Below are 25,359 nucleotides of genomic sequence, written 5' to 3' on the forward strand. Positions count from 1 at the left end.
TTCAGAAGATGTGCTGATCTCCCAAAAAGGCCCACAGCACTGAGCTGATATTACTGAAGGATGACGTGGTCAAGCCTCCTTCATTAGAGAGAGAGCGAGGTTACTGTTTCAGTAACATCAGCTCTTTGCTGACCAGAGAGCAGCAGTAGCTGTCTGGAAAGCGACGTGCTCGTTGAAGGAGCGTGCTCAGAAAAAGCCATTATTGGCAAAGTGAGGTATTTCTTGCGGTGGTGGTGGTGTGAGCAAGCTGCTCTCTAAAAGTAGAGCTAGCCACAGTTGTTTTGTGTATTAAGCTTTGTAGTTCCTTCTTTGTGTAGGAAATCATCCAGTGCTGCTGGTAGCACACTGTACTTGTTACCACTGTACGGAGTTTCAGGGTAGAGGAGAAGTTGAGCAACCTCATGCCCTCCCTTAAAGAAGCCTTTCGAACCTTGTGGATCACAGGCTGTCCTCAGGATGGGTGTTGTAACCCCTGGGCAGCAAAGCAGCACAGGATTAGAACAATTGCTGTGCTCTGTGTCTCAGTGACTGAGAGTTGCCTTGGTGCTGCTTTGTCTGAGATGTGTTGGTGTTGAGAAAGGTGGGGAGTGATGGTTGCTCCATCTTTAACTCCTGGCTAGTTAAGAAGAGAGAGGCCAGGCTGTTCAGTGTAGTACAACCGTTCAACATTACCCAAAGAAATAAAGGACGCTAGGCAGGGCTTAAGCTGTGAGGGTGTGTATTTTCTTCAAGAAAACCCGAAACAGTTGTATTTCGATAGAGCTTCTAAATGGAGTAACTGGGAGGAACGCAACATTGGGAAGCAAGAACTACAGCAAGATGAAATGGTTTCCTGTAGGAAATGGATTCTTCTCTTCACAGGGGATGTGTGAACTGTCAGTCCTGCCCTGTAACACCTCAGTATTGATAATGCATTAACTGCTATGACTATATGTACAGTTGTGACATACTGTAGCAAGCAGATGTATGGTAAAGTGAATGTTGAGCAGCAGGCTTTCTGTAGCATCCCATTTTGCAAAAAGAATGGTTCTCTTGAAATAACTGAAGGGCAACAAGCAAGTCCTTTTAGGAGCAGCTAGTGACCTGAAATAACTAATAAGTATAGAAAAAGAATAAAGACCTGCTGCATGGAGTAAATGATTATATGATGATAGGTGAGGATCAAACAGCAGGTATTTATCAAGGTAGCAAAGTTCTTTTCTATGTCAGAATGGTTTTTAGGATCAAAATGAGCATTAGCAAATCATAGTTAAGGTTGAGATGAAACTGCTGGATCACTGTACTCTGAGCTCTGTCACACAGCACGTGGCTTTGGTCTGCCCAGTCTGTGTGTACTCAATAGTGTCAACTTGCTACCTGTGTACTGTGCAGCGTGTGTGTTTGTTCACGGCCTCTGCTCTGCTCCTTGGTGCCCCAGCCTGGAGCAGCTTTCAAGAAGGAGACTTGCCAGGAGATGCTGCCAGATCAAGGAGCAGGCTGCAGGTCGCATGAGTTACTCTCCAGCGTGTGAACCTGTTACATGCAATCATTTTTCCTCGTAGTTCATTGACCCCGTCTTAGTTACACGATCAGGCTTGGATCTGTTCTCTGAGTAGGAATGAGCTGCAGCTCCTCAGGCTGTGTGTGGAGTGGGCTTTTATGTTATCTTTGGAAATTTGCTTGCCCCCGGGATGATCCCAGAAAATAAAGAGCACAGGTAGGTTACTACTTAAGGCAGTAGGTGAAGCTCAGTACTTTTGGGCTAAAGCTCTGCTTCCAGGAAGGCGTTCGTGGTCATCTGGGTAAAGAATGCATTGCTTCTCTTTGGTATTTTGCTGTATTGGAGAGTTAAGTTTTAAACAAATAGTGTATTTCTTTAAAGAACTGATTTCTGACTCAGAACTAGGTGCTTAGTGTAGGGTAAGTCTGAGAAATGATAGGCAGTTTAAGGAAAAGCTTGGAAGTCTGTAAGTAGCTGAATGAACACAGCATCAATCTGACTATTGGTAATTATCGTGTATATTTATAATCTATTCTAGACTATTGGGGCAGGGTAGCAAACAGATGTTGCATTTTTTTTCCGGTTAGTGAGCAGAATAAATACGTAATTTGGAATTGGGAATTGAAACAGAGGTATGTTATACTGGTCATGGTAAAAAAGCGCTGTCGGCTGGAATATCAAAACTGTTAAATGGAATAGAAATGCTCCAAGGAGCATTTTATGTGCACATTGTTGTGTCTGACAGACCAGTTTATAGAGTACTCTTTCTCTAAAATGGGATCCAAAGAAAACACGGCACAGCCAAACAGCCAAATGGAAAGTGTAGTTGACTTTGAGCACTGATTAATTTGTTTTTCTCATAATCCTCTTCAAGGCAGTGAGAAAAACGTGAGAAAAAGCTGAGGCATTGTGTGGTGTGATTAACTTCTGTGAACAATGTCAACTTTACAGAAATCCCTTCAAATAAATACAGCAAACCAGAACATGTGCCTTAACTGGACCTTTTTTCCCCAGTATGGACCAACATGACCCATTTCACGTTTGGGTCTCTGCACTTCTCATTATATGCATGAAGTTCTGCAAAATGTAACTCAGTAAATGAACTAGGAAGTTCTTAAATCACCAGTGTCAACAGCACGTTCATCTGTAATCCATTTCTAACTTAGAGCCCACTGGACTTTATCCTTTTCCATATTAAGGGGATGATGTTTCATAACTGAGGGAAGCGAGTGCATACTTTTGCCATAAAGTTCCAAAAATCTCATAGATTTATAAAAGCATTAAATATCTAAAATTAAGTAACTTTCAAGCTGAAAGAAACATGCAGCTAAAAGCAGGATGACTTTTAAAGCCCAGCCTCAGAATAGATGCATGAACAGATATATAATGCTTTAGTTAACGGTTGCTGCCATTTCTCTTACAAATTGTTCTTTAGGGTATTGTAACTCAGCTGTTTTTAAACCCATCACTCTGGATCTTTGCCTACAAAATGTCAGCACAAGTGCAAATTTTATTTCTTTAACAAAATAAAGGGCTTGGAGCAGTTGGGCTTCCTAAAATTTCATGGCAGGAAAATAAATTGTGTTACTTTGCTTTGCCATCCCAGTAACCACGGTACTGTTCACCGAGTCATGCCAGCAGGTAGAGAGAGAAACCAGAACAGTTCAGTTGGAAGAACATTGTGTGTTCTGACTTGTGCTTTTTAAACAAGAGAAGCCCAGTGTTGGAGTATAAATATACTCATGTGATTGTTGGGCTGTGCTTTGAGCAGAAGGCACTGGAGGGTGGATGCAGAGATGGTTGCTTTAGAAGAAAATCTTGGAAGTCAGAAGCAAGGCGTGGATACCAGCTCATTGAAGGAATTTAGTCTGGGTTGAGCTTGTCTTTCCCATAGCTTCAGGAGGGAAGCCCACATGTCTGCTGCTCACGACTCAGTACGTATCATATCTGCTATCCTGGAGTACTTTAACATTCCCGGTCTACCCTCTGGCTTCTAAAGCTGGGTAGTGCCAACCCAGTCACCCTTTTTTTTAATGTTTTCCTGAATTTAAAGCCTTGGCACATATTCCAGGCTGTTGCATGCAATTGTTCTGTAGTCAGTGTACACTGAAACGGGGATTTCCTGTCTTGCTGGTGGTGATGGCCAAGTGTTCCTGTTGGTACATTAGTTCTGGTGTTTTATTTCGTTTGAAAGGTATAGGGAATGAATGTTCATGCATGTAGCTGGTTCTGGTGCAGCAGCTCACCTTTTAATAGCCTCTGCTTTAAGCTTGGCTCTTTATAGAAGGAAGATTAGGTAATAGTTTGTGTAGAAAACATCTGCTTCTTAACAAAGATCTCACCCTGTTGGGTTTTTTTTTTATAAGTTGTCCCTCTAACAAGAAAGTCTTTGGTCTTTAAAAGACTTTAAAGTCTTTAAATCCTTGTTGGGTATTAGAGTTGCTGTGGTTTTAGCATGCGAATGTTCTGGATCCTTTGTTTGCTTAAGTTATTAGTTGTAGATAAGTGTTGTGGGATAGAAAGACTGCTTTCTATTGTCAGTGCAATTGCTGTATCTCTGGACAATTTGTCTGGGTTAGAATTTGTAGTTTTTTGGCTCCAGTGTTTGTTTAGACCTTCTCCTTGTCTGAGGAGAAGATGTTGTTAAAATAATTAAGCCTAGCATGCATAAAAAGAGAACCTTTCCACAAAATTGAATGCTTGGGGCTTATTCAAGTTCTGTGTTGCTTAAATAAACTGGCATTTTACTCTCTTTGCTTACAAGCAACTTATCTATTCTAGGCAATCTTTTTCCATATTTTCCACAAAAGACCAACTCGGAGGGTTTCCAAAAACAGCAGCTCTCTATACTCTGTAGTTCTTTGTTTTACATCAAAGTGCATTTTATGTGTCTAATTATTACATTATTAGTACACTTCCAGCCTCTAACATTTTCATTGTTAAATTTATGTGTCTGATAGGGAAAGACCGAATATATAGAATTACTCGGGAATAATCCTTTTGGTCATTGATTTCAAGAGAGTGCATTGAGTTCAGCTTGCTGTTTCCAAGGGGAATTCCTCACTGCGATGCTCTGTTCTTGTAAATAAGTTTATCCTATGTTTCTTAGAAACTCTTTTCATGTCTTGGTGCCAAAATTAGTGCAACTTGGTTTGCTGGAACATGTAAACAGGAATTTGGTGCATTAGCTACAAGTCCAAGTGCTTTCTTTTCTTCCCAGTCACAGTGCAGGCAGTGCTGACCACCTTTCCATGGATTTCATGTTATTGCTGACCTGTTGAGAGACTGGTGTTCAAGAATTAGGGCCGGTTTGGCTTGTGACCATGGGGAGAAAGAGTCACTTGAGAGAAATAGTTCTCTGGAAGGTCTCTTTGATTTGCATGTATCTGAAGAGGGTTGGGTAATAAATTACAATGTAATGACCAGTGGATCACTATAATACCTGATTTATTTGAAGTCATGTGGCTCAACACCTGGTCTGGTCACATGTCATGATGTGATTTGAAGCAGAGTGTGCAAATGCATTTGGTTTGTTTGTATGTGCTTCAGTCTAATGCAGCTGTTTTTCAGCATCAGTAATAAACCCACATTTTTCTGTGCTACATCCTATAGACAACTTGTGTCTTTGTGCTGGTCGTGGCAGTGTTCATAGTGATGGGTTAAATGAGATACATGTTCAGTGTAGGTGTAAATCAAGTCGTCCTTTCCCATTTTAACATTGCAACCTAATTAAGAAGTTAAAGATCTTATGGCCATCAGAATATTCTACTTTCGTCCTGATTTAAAAAGGCTAAAAATGCCTTTATTTACTAACTTGCCTTTCTCTTTTTCCTTTTTCAGTTTGTGGGCCAAATGTTGACATTCGCAATGACATCCATGAGCTGAAACGCCTGGAGAACTGTACGGTGATCGAGGGTTTCCTTCAGATTCTGCTCATCTCGAAAGCAGAGGATTACCGCAACTTCCGCTTCCCAAAGCTCACTGTCATAACTGACTACTTGCTGCTGTTCCGTGTGGCAGGCTTGGAAAGCCTCAGTGATCTCTTCCCCAACCTCACAGTCATTCGTGGGAGGAACCTCTTCTACAACTATGCCTTGGTTATCTTTGAAATGACCAATCTTAAAGAGATTGGGCTTTACAACTTGAGGAACATAACCCGTGGGGCCATACGGATTGAGAAGAACTCTGACCTGTGTTACCTCTCCACGGTGGACTGGTCTCTCATCCTAGATGCAGTGTCCAATAACTACATCGTTGGGAATAAACCTCCAAAGGAATGTGGGGACTTGTGTCCAGGAACAATGGAAGAGAAGCCATTGTGCGAGAAGACATCTATTAACAATGAGTACAACTACCGCTGCTGGACCACCAACCACTGCCAGAAAAGTAAGATTTGAGTAGATAGTGTGTTTTTATTGCCTCTTTCTGAAGGCAGGGTTTAATTTTATGGTTTTATTCTAATTCTTTAGCAACTTAAACTTTTATTCTGGTCACGTGCAGTTCACGTGACAAGTTGTCCACTTACTGCACGTAGATTCCTTCCCAGCCAGTAAGGGATCATCTCACTTGATTTAAAGAAATCCAACAAACCAAAACCAACAACAAAAAAACCCAAGACCTCACAAACTTCGTGGGTTAGTTCCCCATGGAAAAGATGCAAAACGAGCATAGAACTAAAGCCATTGTAGCAAAGCTGGAACCAGTTTTACCTCCCTGGAGGACTTCGGCTGGAGGTGGCTGTTGAGCACCATCTCCTCCTCCTTGCTGAAGTCATGTGACATGTGTGCCCAAGTCATTCCCTTGTCAAAGCTGTTAACTGGACTTAGTTTGTCTTGGTTCTTTGATTCCTTTGGCAGGCACCTTCAGAAATTGCTGTAATGGTAAACTCTGTTCATGAGAACTTGGTTTCTGAAATCAGATTTTACAGATAGTCTGTAGTGTCAACCAGTCAGTGGGTATCTTGCCTCTTGGGGAAATTATCCTTGCCTTTTTTATTCCTATGAGGCATGACAGGGGTTATGCCTTTCTGATAACAAGTATTAGCAAAACCAAAACCTGATCTCACTTTTTAAAAATAGAGTAAACAAATTCAGAGTTTACTCAGATAGCATGATTACATGACAGGCTTTGTGAGTTCATCCTGAAGCTTCATGAAAGCTGAGCCTCGCAGTATCAGTAAGGCTTAATTACAAGCAGAGCTCACTGGGAGGAACGGTTCCTAAATTCCACATGCAGTCCTGACCAGAGCTGCTGTACTGAGAGTAAACACCAGTGTGAGAGGCACCAGGGACAGGGCTATATTCAGATTACCTTCATTTGGGGTCATCACTTTCTAGTAAAGTGGCTCATCAGTAGCTTGTGAAGCCCTCATGTTCAGTTAGAACTGAAGTTAAAGTACCTTGTAAGGCAGAGTCAGTCAACACATGCCAAAAATATCTCTGGAAAAAAGGCATTTGTAGGGCTGTGCTTTTATTAAGACTTCTTAAGGGAAATTCTGTTCTGTGATTCTATTCTGTGAAATGCAGTTTGGTTTTAAACAAAGAAAACCCCTCAGCCTGTTACTGGGGAACTCCGTAACATGTCCAAGGTAAGGGACATGAGCAGTGTCTCTTTCTTACCATGTGCTGCTCTGAGTTGTTAGGTTTCTGCAGGCCGAAGTTATGTCATGAAGAGAGTGTAACTGTTGTCTACAGAGAGTGATCTGGGTGATTCCTGTACAACCTCATGGCCTTCAGTGGTTTGAATGTAACTAGAGTGTATTTAGTGAGATACAACAGCTTGCTTGCTTCCTGTTGCTTGCTCTGGCTATTTGGAATAGACAAAAGTAACGTCCAAACTTGTTGACTTTTAGGGGAATGTTAAAATAATTTGGATCCCAAATGCACATGATGAGCTGTGTTTGAATAAAATGAGGTTATAGTTATACTGTGATGGCAGCCCTTTATGGCAAAGGGGTAGACAATGGTTTTCTTCTCCTGTATGCTTTCATCTGACTTTTGTGGGAGATTGTGAAGAAAACAAGTATTGGAGAAAAGCCTTGAAAGGCTTGTTAAGAGCATTAGAGTGTGCATCAACAGCGTAGGTTTAGAGTATCTTGAGATGCAGAGCATATAAAGAAATGAGCAAGCTCTAATCAATAGAAAGTGTGAGAGAGTTGAACCTGCTTAATCTGTTTGTCGTGATAAGCCACTTTCAGGAAGAAGGCTTTAAATTTGCCAGCCATTCATCTAGAAAGAAAACAACCCCAAAGTACTCCCATTCTGAAGAAAACAAGGGAGGTATAAATGTGCAGTTGTTGAAAAGGAAGCTTTTTGTCTGTCCTGCGAGATTGCTTGGCCGCTTTGGCAATGAACTCTTGATCTGGAGAGGATTCTTGCAGTACAGAATTACACAAGACATGAAAAAGAATAGAAGCAAAGACACTGAAGTTACCGAGTGTTTCAATCTGCGTTTGCCTGCCCGTAGAGAGATGACACCTATGTTATTTTCCAGGGAATATTTTTCTAGTGTAGTATCTAATTTAACCCTGACATTCTCCCTGTGCGTCACAGTCATGTTAAGCTGAAAACGCTGTCTGTCACTCAGGGCTCCTTTATGCCTTTTTATTTTTCTTCTCTCTGGATCTGTGGAGGAGTGTATATTAAGTCTCTTTTGTCCTTGTTTAGGTTTTACGCTGAGAGATCTGAAATTGGTGGGTAAATGTTGTGTGGGAACACTCAGTACTTTAAAGTAGCCTGGCTTCTGTTTAGTTCTGCTGTTGAGTGGAAGTTGTTTTTTTCCTTCATTCTCCTGCTCACAAACAAAGGAAGAACCCTGTGCTTCCTTCAGTATAACTTGTGCAGGAACAATGTTGAGGGTGGAGGGAGGAGAGAGGGAAGTATACGCTTAGAATAAGCCATTGACATTTCTATAGTAGAACAAACTACAAAGAAGGTGCAATTTTTACTTTTTTACTTATTTTTTTAAGGCTCAGCCTAAAGTGTTATCAGCTGCTCTGCCAGTTTGGTTGCCCTGGTTTCTGTGTAGCATACATGCATTCCTTTACCTTGGGAGTGCCCCAGGCAGCAGCCTCACAAGCATGCTTCCTTTGGAGCTGCGGGGTGCTGTGTTGGGGTTGGTGTGCTATCATCTCTTTGGCTCGCACCTGCCTTCCTTTTGGCATATCAGATGCCAGCTGTACTTCACTTGGGATGCAGGTCCACACAGAAGGATCCCTCAAGATAAAAGGAGAGTACTGAAGTTGTTTACATCAGTGCTTCTGCTTTGGGGCACAGCTAGAGATGGGAAAGATAAAAACTGAGAGTCCAGACATACAAATAAGATCATGGCTTGCTTTTTCCTCCCCCTTTTTGTGGCAGTTGTGACTGCTGGAGATGTTTATGGAAGCTGCCTGCATCTTGCTAGTGATTGAAGTGAGAACCAGAAAAACTATTCCTGCTGCGCTCCTGAAGGACTTGTCTCTGACACTCCTGCTTTGCCTGTCCATTGGTCTACTGGAAAGAAAACTTTGGTTGTTTTCTTTATTCCTTTTGCTGATGACTAAGTTCTGAGGTCTGCTGCTTTAGTCACTAGGCCTTTGTAAGTCTGCAGAAACCAAATGTAAATTACAGCCTTGAAAGCCTGCCTGGAAGTTCAGGATCCCTTGTCTGCCATAACCTTTGTGTTGTTTTGCGAACAAGTCCTACTAATGCTTCCTGAGATGCTTTTGCATTTGCTGGGGCCACAAGAAATGAATTAGTTTATGTGGCAAAGCAATAGCCAAACTAGCAGTGGTCCATATATAACATACATGGTACAAGGGTGTTTTTTCCTTCATCTCAATTATTTGTCTGCTCTCCAACCACCCCCACTTACTTTGGAGATGCTCTGTCAAGTGTTAGCTGAAGCCCTTCCTTTCATACTTGGATAAGAGAGAGATTAGGGGTCTGGTTATGGGGAGGACAGACTGTCAATAACTGCTTTGAAGGGGTAATGGCTTTAACTGCAGCTTCTGTACAAGAACACAGTCTGGAAGTCTGGGTCTTCCCTTTGTGAGAGCAAATTCTGATGCTGCATGGAGGGGATGAAACAGGCTTCCCATAAAAACAGTGAACGTGTATCTGAATTGCGTGAGGGGCCTTTAAGGTTAGATTTGTCACTGGCATAAAAACCAAGTAGGTTTAAATTGGCATTGTAGAGGGAACATGGATTAGGGCCATAAGCACTAAGCACCTCTTTCAAAAGAGGCAAATTTGACGTGAAAAACAATAGCTCACATGGACCACGCTCCACAATACAACAGAAGATGACTTTCAGCTTCCGAATGTGTCAAACTGAAGACCACAGAAAAGGCATGTGAGGATTTGGAGGCTGATAAAGAAGCAGATGGCAGCTAAGCACAAAATGTATTTAATGAAAATGTATCCTTATTCCTTTTTGAATTGGTTTGACAGTGGCCTGAAAAGATATGGTGCATGTGTGGAATGAGGAACAGGAGGGAGAAAATGACAGTGAGTGGGAAGAATGGTCCATATGTACCTTCTACTAAAATGTTTAAACATATGGAGACAGTAACATGATGTATTCTCACAAATATTCGGAACTTGCTCCTGTTTGTTTACACGGAGCTCAAAAGATAATGCAGTTGAGTGGTATCGTTTGACATCACTTCATTGACTTGTGCAGTACTTCCCAGGGTAGCCATCTGGGAATGTGCTCCCTGTTGATTCAGCAGAGTAGTGGTGAAAACCATGTGCTGGGTACTTTTTTTTTCCCCTTCTCTCCTCCTTTTTCTCCCCTTTCTGAGGAGTATTCACTCTATTCCCTTGTCCTTTAGAGATACTGAGCAGACAAGAAAAGAGCGAGAAAGAAGTAGGGAGCCAGAGGTGCCAAATCAAATTGCCCTTATTATGTCTGCATGCTTTTTTTCTGATTGCTTCTTCTTTTAAGGTTTTTTATGTATTTTTTTAAACTCCAACATACAGTAAAAAACGCATACATCAGAGGACACAGTGTTTTAAAAGTTACTGTCCTTTTAGCAAGCAGTTTTAATGTAGTACAAGGTTAAATGAAGCCTGTACGTGTAATGCCAACCCTACCTTTGTTGGGCTGAAAATACCAATACTGTATAAACCATTGAAAGGGACGGGCTGTTTGTCCGTTTGGTTGCTGTACAAACTCACCAGCAAATAAACACCAGCTGAAAGGAGTACACAGAAGGGGGGGACAATAAAACAAGGCACAGTTGGTGTCACCGAGTTAGGAAAACCTGGAGCATGTTAAGAACTGTTGTTGGCGTTTTCATTCTGAATGAAGTTTTTGCTTGAGCTTCGCTCCCCTCCTGAGTCTGCTCTTGAGCCAGAGGTTTCCCAGAATTTTTATTATGGCTGTGAGAGCATATTTAATGAGGAGGCTGGAATGGCCACAGAGCGGTTCAGGCCAATGTGCAGTTAATTACTGCAGCAGTGGTTGGTGTTCTGAGAAAAGGGCTAAAATTAAGCAAATGTATACTTGGCGTTTTGCTTTGTTGGCTTGCAGAATGCCATAACCTGGGAAGAATATCTTGAACCTTGCAGCTTGCACTAGTCACCGAGCACTGAGTGCTCATGCTGAATACTCAGCCTGGCTTCCTAGTTTTTCTTGGCACTGAGATGTGTAGTGTTTTTGAGAGGACTTTAGGTTCTGGAGTTGTGTTTTCCGGTACTGACAGACTTGATGCAGTTAACCAGGCCCGTCAGTGACACTTTGCCATGGGTTAAAAACAAACATTGTAAAAATCCCTTTAAAAGTTTAGACCGTTCCCCCCCATTTTGGAATAAAGGGTTTTTTGTCTTCTACTCATGTGTACACAGTTTTCTCCTATCCTTACATAGCATCATGTTTTATTTGCTGTATCTTTTCCAGTCCAGAGGTGTGTTCATGTTCACCAGGTCATATGTAGCCATATTCCAGTGGCCATCCATGCTATTGGATAAGTTTATTACATTTGGTATTGTTATGATAATGGTGAGGGGTAATTAATGTGTACCATTCACTGTGGAATGACAGATTAATGTTGCCATGGTTGCATTGGAAATTCAGTGCTTGTGAAGTGATAATCGGGAGGTTAAATGTATGTGCTCATGGATTCTGAGTAACACAAACTCTGTTTTGCATAGTGACCCTTCTGATTTAAGAAAAATGAGGCTTAGCAGTTCTAAACCTCACACCAAACTTGCCCAAAGGAGGAAGTGGAGGCAGAGTTTTTTGTGCTTTATGTAAATGCATCTTATAGTCACAGTTGAACAAGAGCATGATTGAAACCTGGCTGGACAGAAAGTCTTTTCTGGATCCACACCGTGCCTGTCTTTCATGGCTTCAGACGTTTGCCTTGTGAAACTTTGAAATCATGAGTAATGCTTTTTTGCTACTTCAGTATGGATTTACTTGAATTGTCTCATGCCAAGCAACTGCTTCACTGTCAGAAAAAGAACTATAAAAATATAATTGGAGAGCACTTGTAGGAAATAGCCATTCCCTGGTTTTATGGGTTGCATGTATGTTAATCCCTCAGTTCGATTTCTCTTATGCTCTGTGTTAAAGGGTGGAGAAGAAAACCAGCGCCAGTTCTTCTTACAAGATACAAAAGCATCACCAGATTGTCACGCATGGTGTGCTCTCTTTATACGTGTAGTGCTTGAGGAGTCCTGGTCTTACCCCTCATTACAGGGAGGCTCATGGGAGAAGGGAATGGACTTGGTAGCCCAGGGGGCCTGAGGATGTGGAGCAGAGGGGGATAGGAAAACGATCATATTCAGTGAGGGTTTCTAAGATGTTGCTTATTTATTTCAGACTTAAAATCAAACCCTTTACAACCTCAGTGACAGCCTAAAGGTGCTTCCAGAGGCACTGCTGCACGTTAGGGATGTTTCAGGAATTTGATAATCTGGTGCTTGCTGGGGTTGGAAACAGAATGCTTTGGGTTGGTTTACAACACTTGTGCTGTTCTTAGTGAGTTACTTTCATTCTCAAGGAGACTGAGGATGATGCGTTGTTTAGAGAATCATTTTCTGGTTTACCTTCCTGTGCAGAAGTACCATGTTGAGTCTATAAACTTAAATATGCATCTAAATGTGAACCCAGTCTTTGATTAACCTACTTAACGTAGACTTCCAGGCCCCATTCATACGTATTAGCCAAATGTTTGTTAATAAATAGTTGTGTTGGCCAGTTAATTACATGTAATATAATGTAATTTTATGATGAATTTGCAAAACAACTGGGAGCTGGGAATAGCTGGGAGTGTTATAGGGAAAATGTCAGGGAAATGTCAAGTGCAAAACCAGAAGGAAGCTGTGTTTTTGCTGGGTTCTTGCAAATGTCGCAGGGACAAGGCAGACCCAGCCTAGCTGGATTCTCTGTGGCTCTTATCCATGCAAGGAGTCTGGCTTGGCTGGTTGTTGGCTTTCCTGGGCATTTCTGGTTTGATAGTTAATGCGCGCATGGATGTCCAGTGAGGGGCGAATTCAGCAGCGTTGCTTTTCGCTTGGTGGGGCCCTAAAAAGGTCTGGCCTCCACCCAGCTGTCCCTTTCCATGGAATGTGTGGAAATACATCTTTGGTGGTACCTAACCTGCAGTTGAATTGGGCTGAAGGAGGCTTGGAGGTGGATGTGTGGGCAAGCTTACTGAACTTGCGAGCCTACTCGTCATAAGACGTAAAGGTAAAACTTGGGTTCATCCCTGGTGGGAATCACATCCTCTAAAACATCTGAATGGCAGGCACCATTTTCCTTGTTTTCCTTTCCCAAATGCACATGAATGTAGGAGTGAATGGTACTTCAGCATTTTCATAAACTGTTTTCATGTGGCAAACAAGTTTTTCAGTGTTCAGCACTGATGAAGAGCCTTTGTTTAGCCTTCCTTCCCACCAATAGTGCTATTTCCTTCTCTTGTTTATGGCTCTGGGAATTAACTTGTAATAAAAAGGTGCTCAGATAATAGTATGTTCATACAGATTGAATTGCCTTTTTCTTCTGAGGTGAGCTCAGCCTGGTTCAGTTGTCCACTGTCTCTTCCTCCCCCTCCCTCACCCTCTTCAGTGTTCGCAGTGGAATGTGCATGTGCTATCAGTAGAGTGCTAAAAATGATATAGCAAGTAGCTTGCCCACCATAAGATGGGAAGGGGCGGAGGTGCCCAGAACCTGGGTTTCTAAAGCTAGAAACCATATGCCAGTCTCTCAGTTATTTTGTTGTGTACTATTTCTTGCTGGGCAAAGTCAACTTGTAGTTACCTGCCCAAAACCTAGTTCCGTATACCCTGGCTAATTATTAAATGCATTTGTATGGCCCTTGACAAGGTAGGCGAGAGTGAATGCAGCTCGTGATGTGAGGATCCCTCCTGGAAAGGCTGGTGGTGTTTGGAATTTGGTTGCTGATTTGCATGTCGAGAGAGATTTGAGAGTCAGCTCCAAGTTCTCATTGCTTGTTACAGCTCAGCGTATGCTCTTCGGTGGATCAGACTTGTAGTTTATACACCAGTGCGACCTCCCCGATGTGTTTTTTCCTTGTTGCAACATATTGGGTTTATAGGCGCTTAACTGTTCCCTTCTTAATAAACAGTCCTCTATAGCTGTTGAGACTCATCCCTTCCCAGCACACTCGTCCTCCCTCCATGAATGCCTTCTCTAACTTTTTACTAGCGTAACTCAGCTGAGGGGTCTGTTTCTCCTACTTTGTTTTTCCCCCGGTTAACGTGTGAGGAATACATATGGATGATGAAAGTTTATAGTTTTGGGAAATGATGCCATTTAGGAAGCATGTTTGAAGTGTTGAGCGCGCAGAGAAAGTCTTTTATATCAATGCAGGCCTTGGGAGGAGGAGATGTTTTTCTATGTATAGAAACTTCCCGTATAGGATGGCAAGAGAAGGTTGCAGGGGGATTGCCTGTCTCTTTAAGTGGGTTTATAATTGGCTAGGAATTTTTGTCAGCTTAGTCACTGCAGCATTCAGCGGATGAGGGAAAAAAACCACAGGCCCCAACCGTTACGGGCCGTGGATAGGCTCTGTCATCCCAAAGGAATGCATGTGAACAAAACACTTTGTGCGGTGCAACCGTTGGCCTAAACAGTATTGCATTCTTAAAGCAGGCTCTGAGTCACATGGAGCAGATGGATTGTTTCACTAAAATGGAAGTTATGTATCACTGAGCACCCGGATCAAGCTTTTGAGTGTGGTTTGAATAGGTCACGATATGTGAGCGTGATGAAGGGGTGTAAAGGTAGGGGAAAAAAAAGCAAGCTCCTTGTTCTGTGGTTGGAACAGTTTCTGTAACATTAAAAGAGGAGGAAAGGCTTTTGCTGTGTTAATTACTAGGCTGGCACACCGGCCTGAAGGTTTCTTTCTAGACTTCAGACAAACATGGTCGCAGTTGTGCGGCGCTTTGTGTTCATGCTGCCCAAGCTAAACCAAAGAAACCCCCATTGGGAAGGGAGTGGGTGTGTAAGAAAAACACCAAACCAAGCCCCAAACCCATTTGCTTCTCTCACAATGAAACCAGCTGCTTGGCTCTTTTTGCCCTCATCCTGCCCAGCCTTTTGCCCTGAAATCTATCTGTTCTGTTCAGTACATTGATCAGTGAGAGAGTAGCTCTGTCACTGTGGGTGCCTTTCCCTGTGTTTTTGGCTTTATCTCTCCCTTTAAGGGATGTGAGATGATCCGATAGGAGCATTGCCAGTCTCCAGCCTTCAAAGTGTGCAGAGGAGGAGCTGTGACTTCTGGCTACACAAACTCAGAGCTGTCAAGTGATTTTTTTAGTTAATTTCTGCCCCCCCCCCCCCGTTTTGTGGGGAATCCTCTTTAAAGAGTGGTCTCAGATTCCAGGATTTAACAGGAAACCCAGCCTCCAGTTGGTGGATATTGACAACTGCTGTCACTTGGCAGGCTGTTGCTGTTCGGAGTAGAGCAAGTTTGGAGGTCTTAATCTGGTTATCACCAGGGCAGGTGTTTCAGAATCAGTGCCTCCCCATGTAGTATTAACTGAATCTTAAATCATTGCAACACAAAGGGGAAACATTGACTGAATTCCTTTCCATCTCTGAGCCTTCCTTGTGAAGGCAGCACATGAATAGGAGCTCTGCTAGAGAAGATGGTTTACTTTCTAAGCTCTTGATGAAGGCTGTTTGGCAGAATGAGAATTGACTGGTCCACGTGAAGCACTACACGCAGCACCGAAATTGCAGTGAGTCACTGTCTGCTCTTGTCTTTTGTGATCTGAGAGTCTGGGATAAAACACTGCAGTGGGTGTTACAGATAAAACCCAGTATGCAAATCCTTAATTCAGAGATGAAACGTTCTTCCTCTTGTACTCGCAGCAGTTGTTTGTGTGCATCCATTTCTCTTCTGTAGAAGGGAAATTAAAATAATCAGTAATACCTTGTTCCAGAAAATGGACAGCGTGGTGGCAGGGAAAACAAAGACCTCTTCCACCAAACCAGCTGTAGGGAGGTTTCAAATTCAAGGGCTGGTTTAGGATCAAGTGGTTTACAGGAGAATGTAAGTACTTGGAGAATATCTTACAGATGGAAAAAATCATTCTTGCTAGGCATGAATTTATTTTCTTCCCATAGGAAGCTTCGTCATACAGTTCGACTTGTCTGCATGTGGCAGATGATGTATTTAGGGGAAAAATGAAATACAGGTGAGAGAGAGTGAGAGGATGTTTTGGGGAATGCAGTGGATCGGTATGGCAGTGCCTGGTGAAAGGGGAAGGACACTGAGATATGTGGTGATTGCAGGTCCCTGCTGCTGGTGTCTTGTGACTTGAGAGCTGGGCTGCCTGGTTAAAAGGAACGTTGTGAACTGGTATCGCTGTAGCATGGGACTGTTTCAGTCATACTAGGATCATTGTGCAGTACCTGTGGTGTGCTGTTAAGTCTCTGGATGCAGTGCCCATATGCTTCCAGATTAGATAAACTTAACATCATGCATGTAGTACCTGAACACTTAAAGCTGTGAAGCTTTCTTGCTTTTCTTGTCTACTCATTAAATATTTAGTGAGATGGTGGCTGGCCTGTGATGAGGGAGGAGGAAGAAATGTTACTGAACAACACAGGGCTTCCAGTCACCATAAATGGAGCAAAGCTCTGTGCAGATCCTCCAAGAGATGTACTGTGTTTACATTGAGCGTGCTTAATAAACACGATCAGCAGTAGGGTTCCTTCAATGAAACTGCAAAGCAAGAAGTAAAAACATTTGCTTTCCTGTATGAGCTGAGTGGGCTGCGTGATCTGACCTGCATGCGAGGGTGCTGTCTGGACAAAGAATGCCATGAGCAAGTGGACAGCTATTTTGCAATGTTACCCTACTCATTCTCCTAGTATCCCAGGAGACATCGGTATTGGTGCGACTAGCTCTGTGCCATGTCTGCTTAAACACAATACGTTAAAGCAGGAGTTGGAAAAAAACCCTCTAAAATGACAACATTCCTATCTCCAAATCGTGCTAATCAAAGCTGAAGGAAGAGTTTCCTTCTAGCTCGCGTTCCCAGCAGTAGCAGCAAGTGCGGTAGTGACTTGCCTGCGTTCTCGCAAGCCCTGCTCCTGTCCTCCTTGTAAGACCTCTGCCTTTTCTGTCCTCCCCTTCCAATAAGCTCTTGAGAGACTGGAGCCTTCCCTTTGCCTGCATGGTCCTTATCACTGTTCCCACAGCAGCACAGAAATGATGTGCCTGTCTATTCCATTCTGCTGCTGCTCGGTGAACTAATGAGCAGAGGCACTGCAGCTGCCAGGAGGAATTCCTTTCCAGCAGTTTTGCGAGGGAAGTCAGCAGGATTAGGGCCTGGTTAAAACTTGATGTTTCAGCAGATCTGCTATGCAAACCATTTGGGTGAGGGAGAGAGCAACCAGAGTGGCAACCAACTTTGCTTGAGGCAGAAACAAACTGTGGGAACAAGGAAGAGACTGTCTTGTTCTTTAGAAACCAGAGTAGCGCTCAGAGCGCTTTGCTGTGCTACATACATACATACACATACTTTTTCTTCTCTGCGACAACACCCCAAGTTACTGTCTACCCTGGCTTAGAGGAAACAATTATTACAAATGCCTTTCTTAACAGCCTTTTGAGCTGCTCTGATGTTTTGCTGTTTTGGATGTGCCTGCTCGTGCCAGATCGTGCACTGATCTCGCCGTTCTGGAGCACCTAGTTAGTTATCTCTGCAGGCAGGGAGCATCGGGCACCTCCCAGGTATTTAAAAATAGAAATAAACATTTCAGACCGGCTCTTCCTTCCTTGATTAAATTTATAGGGTTTGTGTTGGGCTTGGTTTGGTTTGTGTGGGTGAGTGGGTGTGTCTTGTGGATGAAAAAGTAATTGCAGGAGAGCTGGAGTCAAAGGAATATGTTTCTGCAGTAGTTTGGAAGCTGTTTGGTCATTTTACTTTCGGGAGGCACTTTACATGAAGGTTCTGCTTTCTGTGCTTTTAAGATGTTGTTTTTGTTCCCAGTGCCTGTCTAGTGAAGTGCAGCTGCTGTGGGAGGCTGTAGTCATTGGGCCATCACTATGAAGCCTTTCAAGGTCTCTCTCCAGAGACTTCAGCTGTATTACCTGGAGGAGTGGGTGCTACAGGTAGATGTTGTTATGGTACTGTTGGAAGGACAGCCTGCAAACAGTAGCTTTCTAGGATATAACTGAAGTGTAGTGTCGCAGTAACCAGTAGAGGAAGAAACTACAGATGCGATTGTACAATGTGTTCTTGAGGCCAATTAGGTGAAGCGGGTGCTAAACTCGTTTGATTTTCTCGTTAAGTGCTTTGTTGTGCTCCTGAATTTTTCCCATTCTTGTGAAGCAGGTCAGGTTTTACCTACCTACCTGCTGCAGCAGTGAACACTTTAGACTTCTATGTAATATGTGTAAAATAAGATTAGCAGAAATAACAAAAACAGTGTTTGTGCTGCTGCAGATGTGAGAGCTAATGGGGCACCCAGAGGCGAGTGATGAACCAGTTCGACAGGGACCAGGCACTCTGGTTTAGCAAGCCGCTCTATTCCCAGTGCAAGTGATGGATGCAAGTTAGACAGTGATTGCAAACTTGCTTGGTTGACTTTGCCTCAGTGCTTCCTGAGCCAAGCTGCTTTAATTATATGAGGGAATTGCTTCTCAAAATGTCTTCCAGGTAAATCATTATCTGTACTTGAATGACTTACATCTGAAGCAGTCCTGTCTCCAGGTGAGGAAAGTATTCCTGAGGGTCTGTTCTACATGCATTTCCTTTGGAAGACCTTTATTGACATGTTCTCTTATGTTTTCTCACTTATTGTGACACTATGCAAGAGCCTGCATATGTCCTATGCATAGGACTGTGTAAGAAAATAGTAATTGTAGAGAAAAATACTCTGGGCCAGATGGTCTGCTTTGAAGTACACATTGTAGAGGGCTGTTTGATTTGTCTTCAGCACTCTAATTTGTAAGTTTGAGCTACAGAAAGCCTCCGGAGTAGAGTGATGGTTCAAACCCTTTGCATTCTGTAATGTTTTGAATGATGTATTGCTTTGACAAACTTGTTACTTTCAGTCAAAACAGAGGAAATGGTGATCTCCAGTTAGCTGAGGAAAGGCCTTTGAAGATATTGATAAAGCATGAAGAGCGCAAGTGGTCTTCAGAAAGGTTGCCTATGTGGACAGCTGCCTAAGTGAAACAGCAGCGTTAAGTCTTTCATGTTACTACACACAAGCCTTTTCTTACATCTTAGTGCTGTAATTTTGGGCTGTGCTTTGGGTGGATAAACTACTTAATAGCTTGAGTCATAGTGGTGCACGTATCCACAGCTTCAGGTAAAGCATAGGCTGGGGTGAGTTTGTGCAGGTCAGTCCTCATCAAGTGAACTTCCAGTATTGAAACTTCTCTTGCTCCTGTCATGTTCTTACTCTCTGGACATTCTGCCAAAACCAGTTTGCAAACCAAAGTATCTAAATTAGTACTGAGTATTTCTCTGTGGATGCATCATGTTGCATCTTGCTCCATCCTGGGACAACACAGATAAACTAAAAGGCATCCTCCAGTCTGTAGGGAAGATTTTTGTCTGTATCAACTTCCTGTCATTGACAGAACTATGCTGCAACCTTGCCACTGATTTCCTATCTAGTTTCTTACTCCCTGTATCATCAGTGTGGGCTTTTTACATGAAGCAGTGGGGTTATACTGCAACATAAGATTTGGATTCTCATTTTAATGCCTCACATGTTAGGAATGTTTCCTGGGGAGAGGCTCAGCTCTTTAAGGATATAATAATAATAAAAAAGTGGTAAAATTTGGCTTTGTAAGTGAGAGACCCTGATTGACTGATTTTATTCATCTTAAGGAGCATTCCGGTCCACAGCTCTCTGATGGGCAGTGTGACAGCTCACATGTAAGGTGCTTGAAACCAGGAGTCCTCTTGGAAAATCTAGGCCAGAGGACTTTGCCAAGTGTAAACATTATCTCATGGTGTGAAAACAACCAAACAATTTTAGTTCATTAATGTAATTTACTTGAAGACAGACAATGAACTTGACGTGGCTGTGTGTACCCAGGCTTTTATGCCATTCATTTATCTGATTGATTTTTAAATTGGTTGGTTTAGAGCAGGCCAACCCAAAGTGGCTTAATCTTTAGTAGTAATTCCTGGATTGCCCAATTACACTGGATTTATTTATTTAAGCAGGCACCTTAAAACTAAATCTTCTGTTGGACTTCAGCAGGACTTTCATTGGGCCTTTCCATTGCTTCTTTTACTTAAACCTGGAAGGCAGAAAGCCTTGTATTGCTGTAGCTATTCCTGCAGCTAACTGGAGAGAAACCCCAGCATAACTGTGGAATTGGGTCCTGTTCAACTCCCATTGGAGCCAGCTGGTGGGTATACACTGTGATTTCACTGTATTTCACGGTGGAAGCTCCAAAACCAGCATCTCAATCTTGGTGATCTGTCCTGGGAGCAGAGAGGAATGGGAAAGATGCTGCACTCTGTCCTGGTTTGGAGCAGTCTTACCAGGAATGCTGCTGCTCTGTTGAGAGACAGAGCTTTGTGAGTTGCTACCCCTCTAGCAACCACAGTAACTCACTTTTGGGGGAAAGCATTGCACTGTAGTTACTACAGCCCTTTTGTAGTCTCTTGTCAGTGGAAGTGGCTGGAGAGCTTTTCCTCTCTCCCCTTGGTTCTTTCCACCTCCCATATCTTCTGGTTATAGTCAGAACTGCACCTGAGCAGAGTCTGTCTCCTGCTGCCTTTCACAAGTAGCTGATGAAGATGGACAGCTGTTGCAGCTAAACTTCTACAGGCTTCAGAGCAGCTTCACCCTGTGCGTGGCTCACGTGGTTGTAATTGGGATTATGGAATCTCCCCAGTCCTGTGTGTTCCCCAGGGTTTGTTGTTGTCAGACCTCATTTTACCCCCCCACACCCTTCTTCCTCTTTTTTGTTAATCCATGAGTTTTGGAAATGTCTGAATAGTGTTTATTGCTTCTTATTGTTTGGGTGGGAAAATGGCCATGGAGCTTGGATTGTTTTATGGCAGGAGAAAGGCCTTGTGGAACCCCAGGCACTTCTTTTTTTAACCCCAACAAGGAGTGCAGAAAAGAAACTAGTAATTTAATTCCAAGTGAAGAATTTCTTGCTGGTTCTAGCCTAGGGACGTGATTTATTTGAGTCCAAAAAATCAACCAGAAAATAAATGTAATTACTTTCTAATGTCTTGTTAAAGCATGGATCAGTCTGTAGTGCAAGTGAGCTTTGGAGCTGCTGGTGAGGAAGAGCATAGGCTTGAGCTTTGATGGTAGATTAAATGTTGGATGTCAGCGCTTTCTCTGATAACAGTGTTGTTGAGAATTGCCCTGGCACACCAGGTTCCCCTGCATGCCTGTAGCTTGCTGTGTAAGTTAACTTGGGACTTCAGCTTGTTTTGTCATGCCTCATTTGGAAGGTTTTGATTTGGAAATGGGAAAATAATGCTGCCCGCTCCAAAACATCTAAACCAAAAGTACAGGAAGCTGCAGTGGCTGATTCTGGAGCTTGTGAAAGAAGACTTCCATTTTCCTTCAAAGAATGTAACTTAGTTTTATCTTGGTATATCTTTGAAAAGCTTGATTATTAGTATCATTAAAATATCAACAGGCTGATAAATCATGACTGTCTAGTCTTGCCTTGCCATTTGGTTGCTTTCTTCGTTGGAAACATTCCTTTGTGCAAGAGGAAGCTGTTTCTCCCAGCACTTCTGATCTGTATTAAATTTATTAGTTTCAGAAAGATGCTGAGCAATGCTCCTCATGCTCTAGAGTCTTGCATATTTCCTGTGGGTGAAGAGAAAAAGTGCTTATTTACTGTATTCCCAACAGTTTAAAAGGAATGTTTGTAGACACTCTGTGTCTGCCTTAATTTATATGCTAAACACTGCTGATAGGGATTTGAAACATGTCAGGTTGCTGGGTATTTAATGTTTTCAGTATACAGAAATTTGCATGCTTTGGGTTTAAAGTTGTAGTGACTATCCCCTGGTGAGAGAAGTCAGGTGATTTATTACTATTCTCTACACAAAATACTTTGAATAATCCTTAAACTGATCTTTTTGTTCCCTTTTCCAGTGTTTGAAATCTTTAATTATACCACAGTATTTAGATTAATCTGAACTTGTTCAGAGTTGTGAAGGTGTTGCCTCTTCTCTGGTTGATGAGTTGTCTGCTCTGTTACGGTCCTTCACTTGAAGGTGTTAAACTGGGCAGTTTATGCCTGTCCTATGCTTGCCTAATGGGCACGACACTGAAGTTGCAGTGCCCCATCTGTCTGATAAGGACAATAATCTTATTTAACATGAATACTGTGGTGCACCAATTAATGCTTGTGAGTGGTTCCAAGTACCTTTCAGATACAACATACAGAAGTGATGAGCATCTTGCTTGGAAATGTTGTTAAATGCATTTTTGTTACTCTATAACCCTATTTTGTTCTATTGCACTGGACCAGTGATGTGCAGGACTGTAATGGTGGTGATGCAGTTTGCTGCTTCTGGAAAATAGGTCTGTTTGGGTGGGAATGCTAGAGTTTTTTTGGAAGCACATGTAAAGTATATTAAGCAAGAGACTTACATTCATCGCTTGAGTATAAATATACAACAGGACAGCTTAGAGATTTCTCTTCTAGCATGCTGCTTAAAGACTTGAGGTGTTGCAGAGGAAGGAAACACAAGAAGGAATACCGGCTTCTCTGTTGTTTTAACTTCCCATTTTCTTTCCCGTGTCTACTCATATATCACACAAGAACAGCATACATTGTCCGTTTGGAGAAAGGGAGCAAAAGTATATTTTTCAGGTAATATTCTGATTATCTTCATCTTTATCATATTAGTTCCTGTCAGTCTGCCGCTACTGGTGCAGAAGTAGCTAATGTGAATTAACCTCATTTGCTCTGGAAAGCCTGATTATTTATTATTATTATTATTGTTTTAAATGCATCTCAGCAAGAGAGGGTGATGGTACCTGTGAGCAGCTTGAATGAAATGCTGTACAGCTAAAACTCCAGCTCTTCTAAAAGGCTGAAAATGTGCAGCATCCTGTTTGATAATTCATTCATGATCCAGCTCTATTAGGAAATGATCTGGTTTAATTGCTGCATTTAAAATGGGACAATTATCAGACCCTTTTCACATCTCCAAACCAGTCTACTTAGGCATAAAAAGTATGTGAGCAGTGTGAATCCAGAATTGAATAGTCAAGGAGAATGGGGAGGTGAAATCAATTACCTGCTAAAATGCTGGTGCAGGTCTGTCTTTGGGAACACGAACTGCTATTCTCATACTTGCTAAGAAGCCTGCAGTGTGTATGCATCCTGACAGAGTTGTTTCTCACTGTGGGGGCAGTAGATGTTTAAAAAATACCACCTGCCATGACTGCCAAAAGCCCCTACAAATGAACCCTCTTCTTTCTTAAATCTCTAATTGAAAAGTCTCTGCTTTGAGTTTGTAACAGTGGTACAAAAGCTGTTTGTCTCCTTTTAGTATCTTTATCCAACTGAGCTCAGGTACGTAGGAATAATGTATTTTTGGCCTAGGAAAATAGGTCAGTTCTGTATTTAGTGTGTCTTTAAGTGGTAGTTAGTGAGTAGCCTGCAGAAAGGGAGAGTGACTTACTTCAGTTGCTTCATGAAGGTGTCAGCCATGCCACAGTCCTGCAGTGCCTGACGTGCTGTTGGGCAGCAAAAGAGAGAGCATCATTTAACACAAAATGACAAATTCTGTCAGATTCATTTGGTCCAGGTATCACTTGGGAATATATCATTAATAAGGTTTTCATGCATATTTTTTTCATTTTCAAGATGCAAAACAATGTCGAGATATAGATCTCTATATGTAGGAATACATATATGTTGATACATGTATTTTATAGTCCTCTTGTCACTTGGTATCTAGGAGTATCCCTTAGTAGCCTTCTAGGAGCATGACTGTCCTTTGGGTATAGAAGAATTGGGAAAGGTTTTCTGGTAATAAAATAACCTTTAGCAAGCAAAAATTTTATGGAGGGGAGATTTTGTTTGTTTTAAATGGAACAATATCCCTCGGGAATAACTGGTTTGTGGGTAGCAAATAGAGGAATTTGCATGTTGTGGTGGGAGGATGTTGGAAAGACAGAGGTCTGTGTACACGTGAGAGGGAACATTAGTTCTTCCTGTAGGATCCTTTCTCAGAAAATACAGTATGGCTTGAAAAGGTAAAGTCCACTGGAATGAGTGAGGCTTAGATTAATGCATTTGGGAAATCATCTTGATTGTGAGAAGCATTTGGCTGTGGGATAATGCCATTGGAGAGGCAGGAGGACATTTGTGCTCATGTATGGGGAAAATGAGATAGAGAATACTTACGTGAGGTGATCAGATTCACATGCCTAAGACGGTACCAGTGGAAGGACAGTCCCATGCTGCCTATCGGGTAATCCAGCTAGAAGGTTGTGCTCTGCTAGCTTAGCAGCAGTGACAACATCGTGGCCTTCTTCCTTCCATGGATTTGCTTTACCTGTGGATTTTTGAACTACAGAAACTTTGCTGTGCATCTGTCATGTGTAACTACAGACTAACATCAGAAGGAAGAAAGTGTTTGTTTTTCATGCTCCTTCGTTCACCTGCTAGAATTGGGGATTTACTGAAGTGGGAGCAGATCGTGGGCATTTCAGTTTCGGAAACTGGAAGAAAGACGCAGCAAACTTCAATATTAAAGAAGCTGAAGTCTTTAAATAATTCCTCTGGGGAGTCATCCCTGTGTACTGCATTGACTGAGAAAGATTGACTTGGTGCGGTTATGTTTGTAGAAACAAACATGTTTTCAAAGACCCTGGCTATAATTCATAGCGCTTTTGTTTATAAAGGCTCGTTCTCCTGTGCGTTGGCTGGAGCGCTCTAAGTGGTCTCTTTGCTATTCGGATTCCCTGTAGTCGGGTTTGCATGGCTGGAAAGCACATTGCTTTTGTGTGGCTCGTAATCCACTGTCTGAGCATCATCCTCTAGTTTACTCACAAAGCAAACCTACGTTAGTGATGCACTGGATGAGTTCAGCCAGCAAAACTGTTATCAATGCAATGAAATGAATCCAAATAAGTAGGGAAACAATGAGCTGCTTTTTTTTTCAGCTCATAGGTGGCAAACGGGTCTCTCTTTTGCTGTGGTTTGCAGATGGGGCATCAGGATTGCTGTTCTTTTGTTGCAGATGAGTGTTTTCTTGTCTGACACACATGGACTAAGCTCTTTGGTCCAGCACGGCTGCTCTGCCAGAGTCTAGGGCTGGATGCTATTGAACTATGACCTGCACAAGTTTACTAAGTAATCTTCCTTGTCCCCATTCCACATGGAAGACTCCCCTGGAAATGCCTAAGGGAGCAAAAGAGGGTTTGGAGGTGGTTGGTTGTTGAAAGCA

At 42.4% G+C, this 25,359-nt stretch overlaps 1 protein-coding gene across 4 annotated transcripts in view; it reads left to right on the forward strand.

The window, feature by feature from the left end:
- The window catches only part of IGF1R (insulin like growth factor 1 receptor), a 179,318-nt gene that overhangs the window by 24,974 nt on the left and 128,985 nt on the right, over positions 1-25,359 (forward strand). For all 4 annotated transcript variants that reach the window (XM_061446693.1, XM_061446692.1, XM_061446694.1 and 1 more), the window contains exon 2: positions 5,321-5,866. In XM_061446693.1, coding sequence (XP_061302677.1) covers positions 5,321-5,866 — 546 coding nt within the window. The remainder of the gene's footprint in view (positions 1-5,320; positions 5,867-25,359) is intronic.

This window comes from Pezoporus flaviventris, unplaced genomic scaffold (genome assembly GCF_033815535.1).
Source record: "Pezoporus flaviventris isolate CSIRO_AGI_PZ_B2104156 unplaced genomic scaffold, CSIRO_AGI_Pfla_v1 ptg000006l, whole genome shotgun sequence".
NCBI classification, from domain to species: Eukaryota; Metazoa; Chordata; class Aves; order Psittaciformes; family Psittacidae; genus Pezoporus; species Pezoporus flaviventris.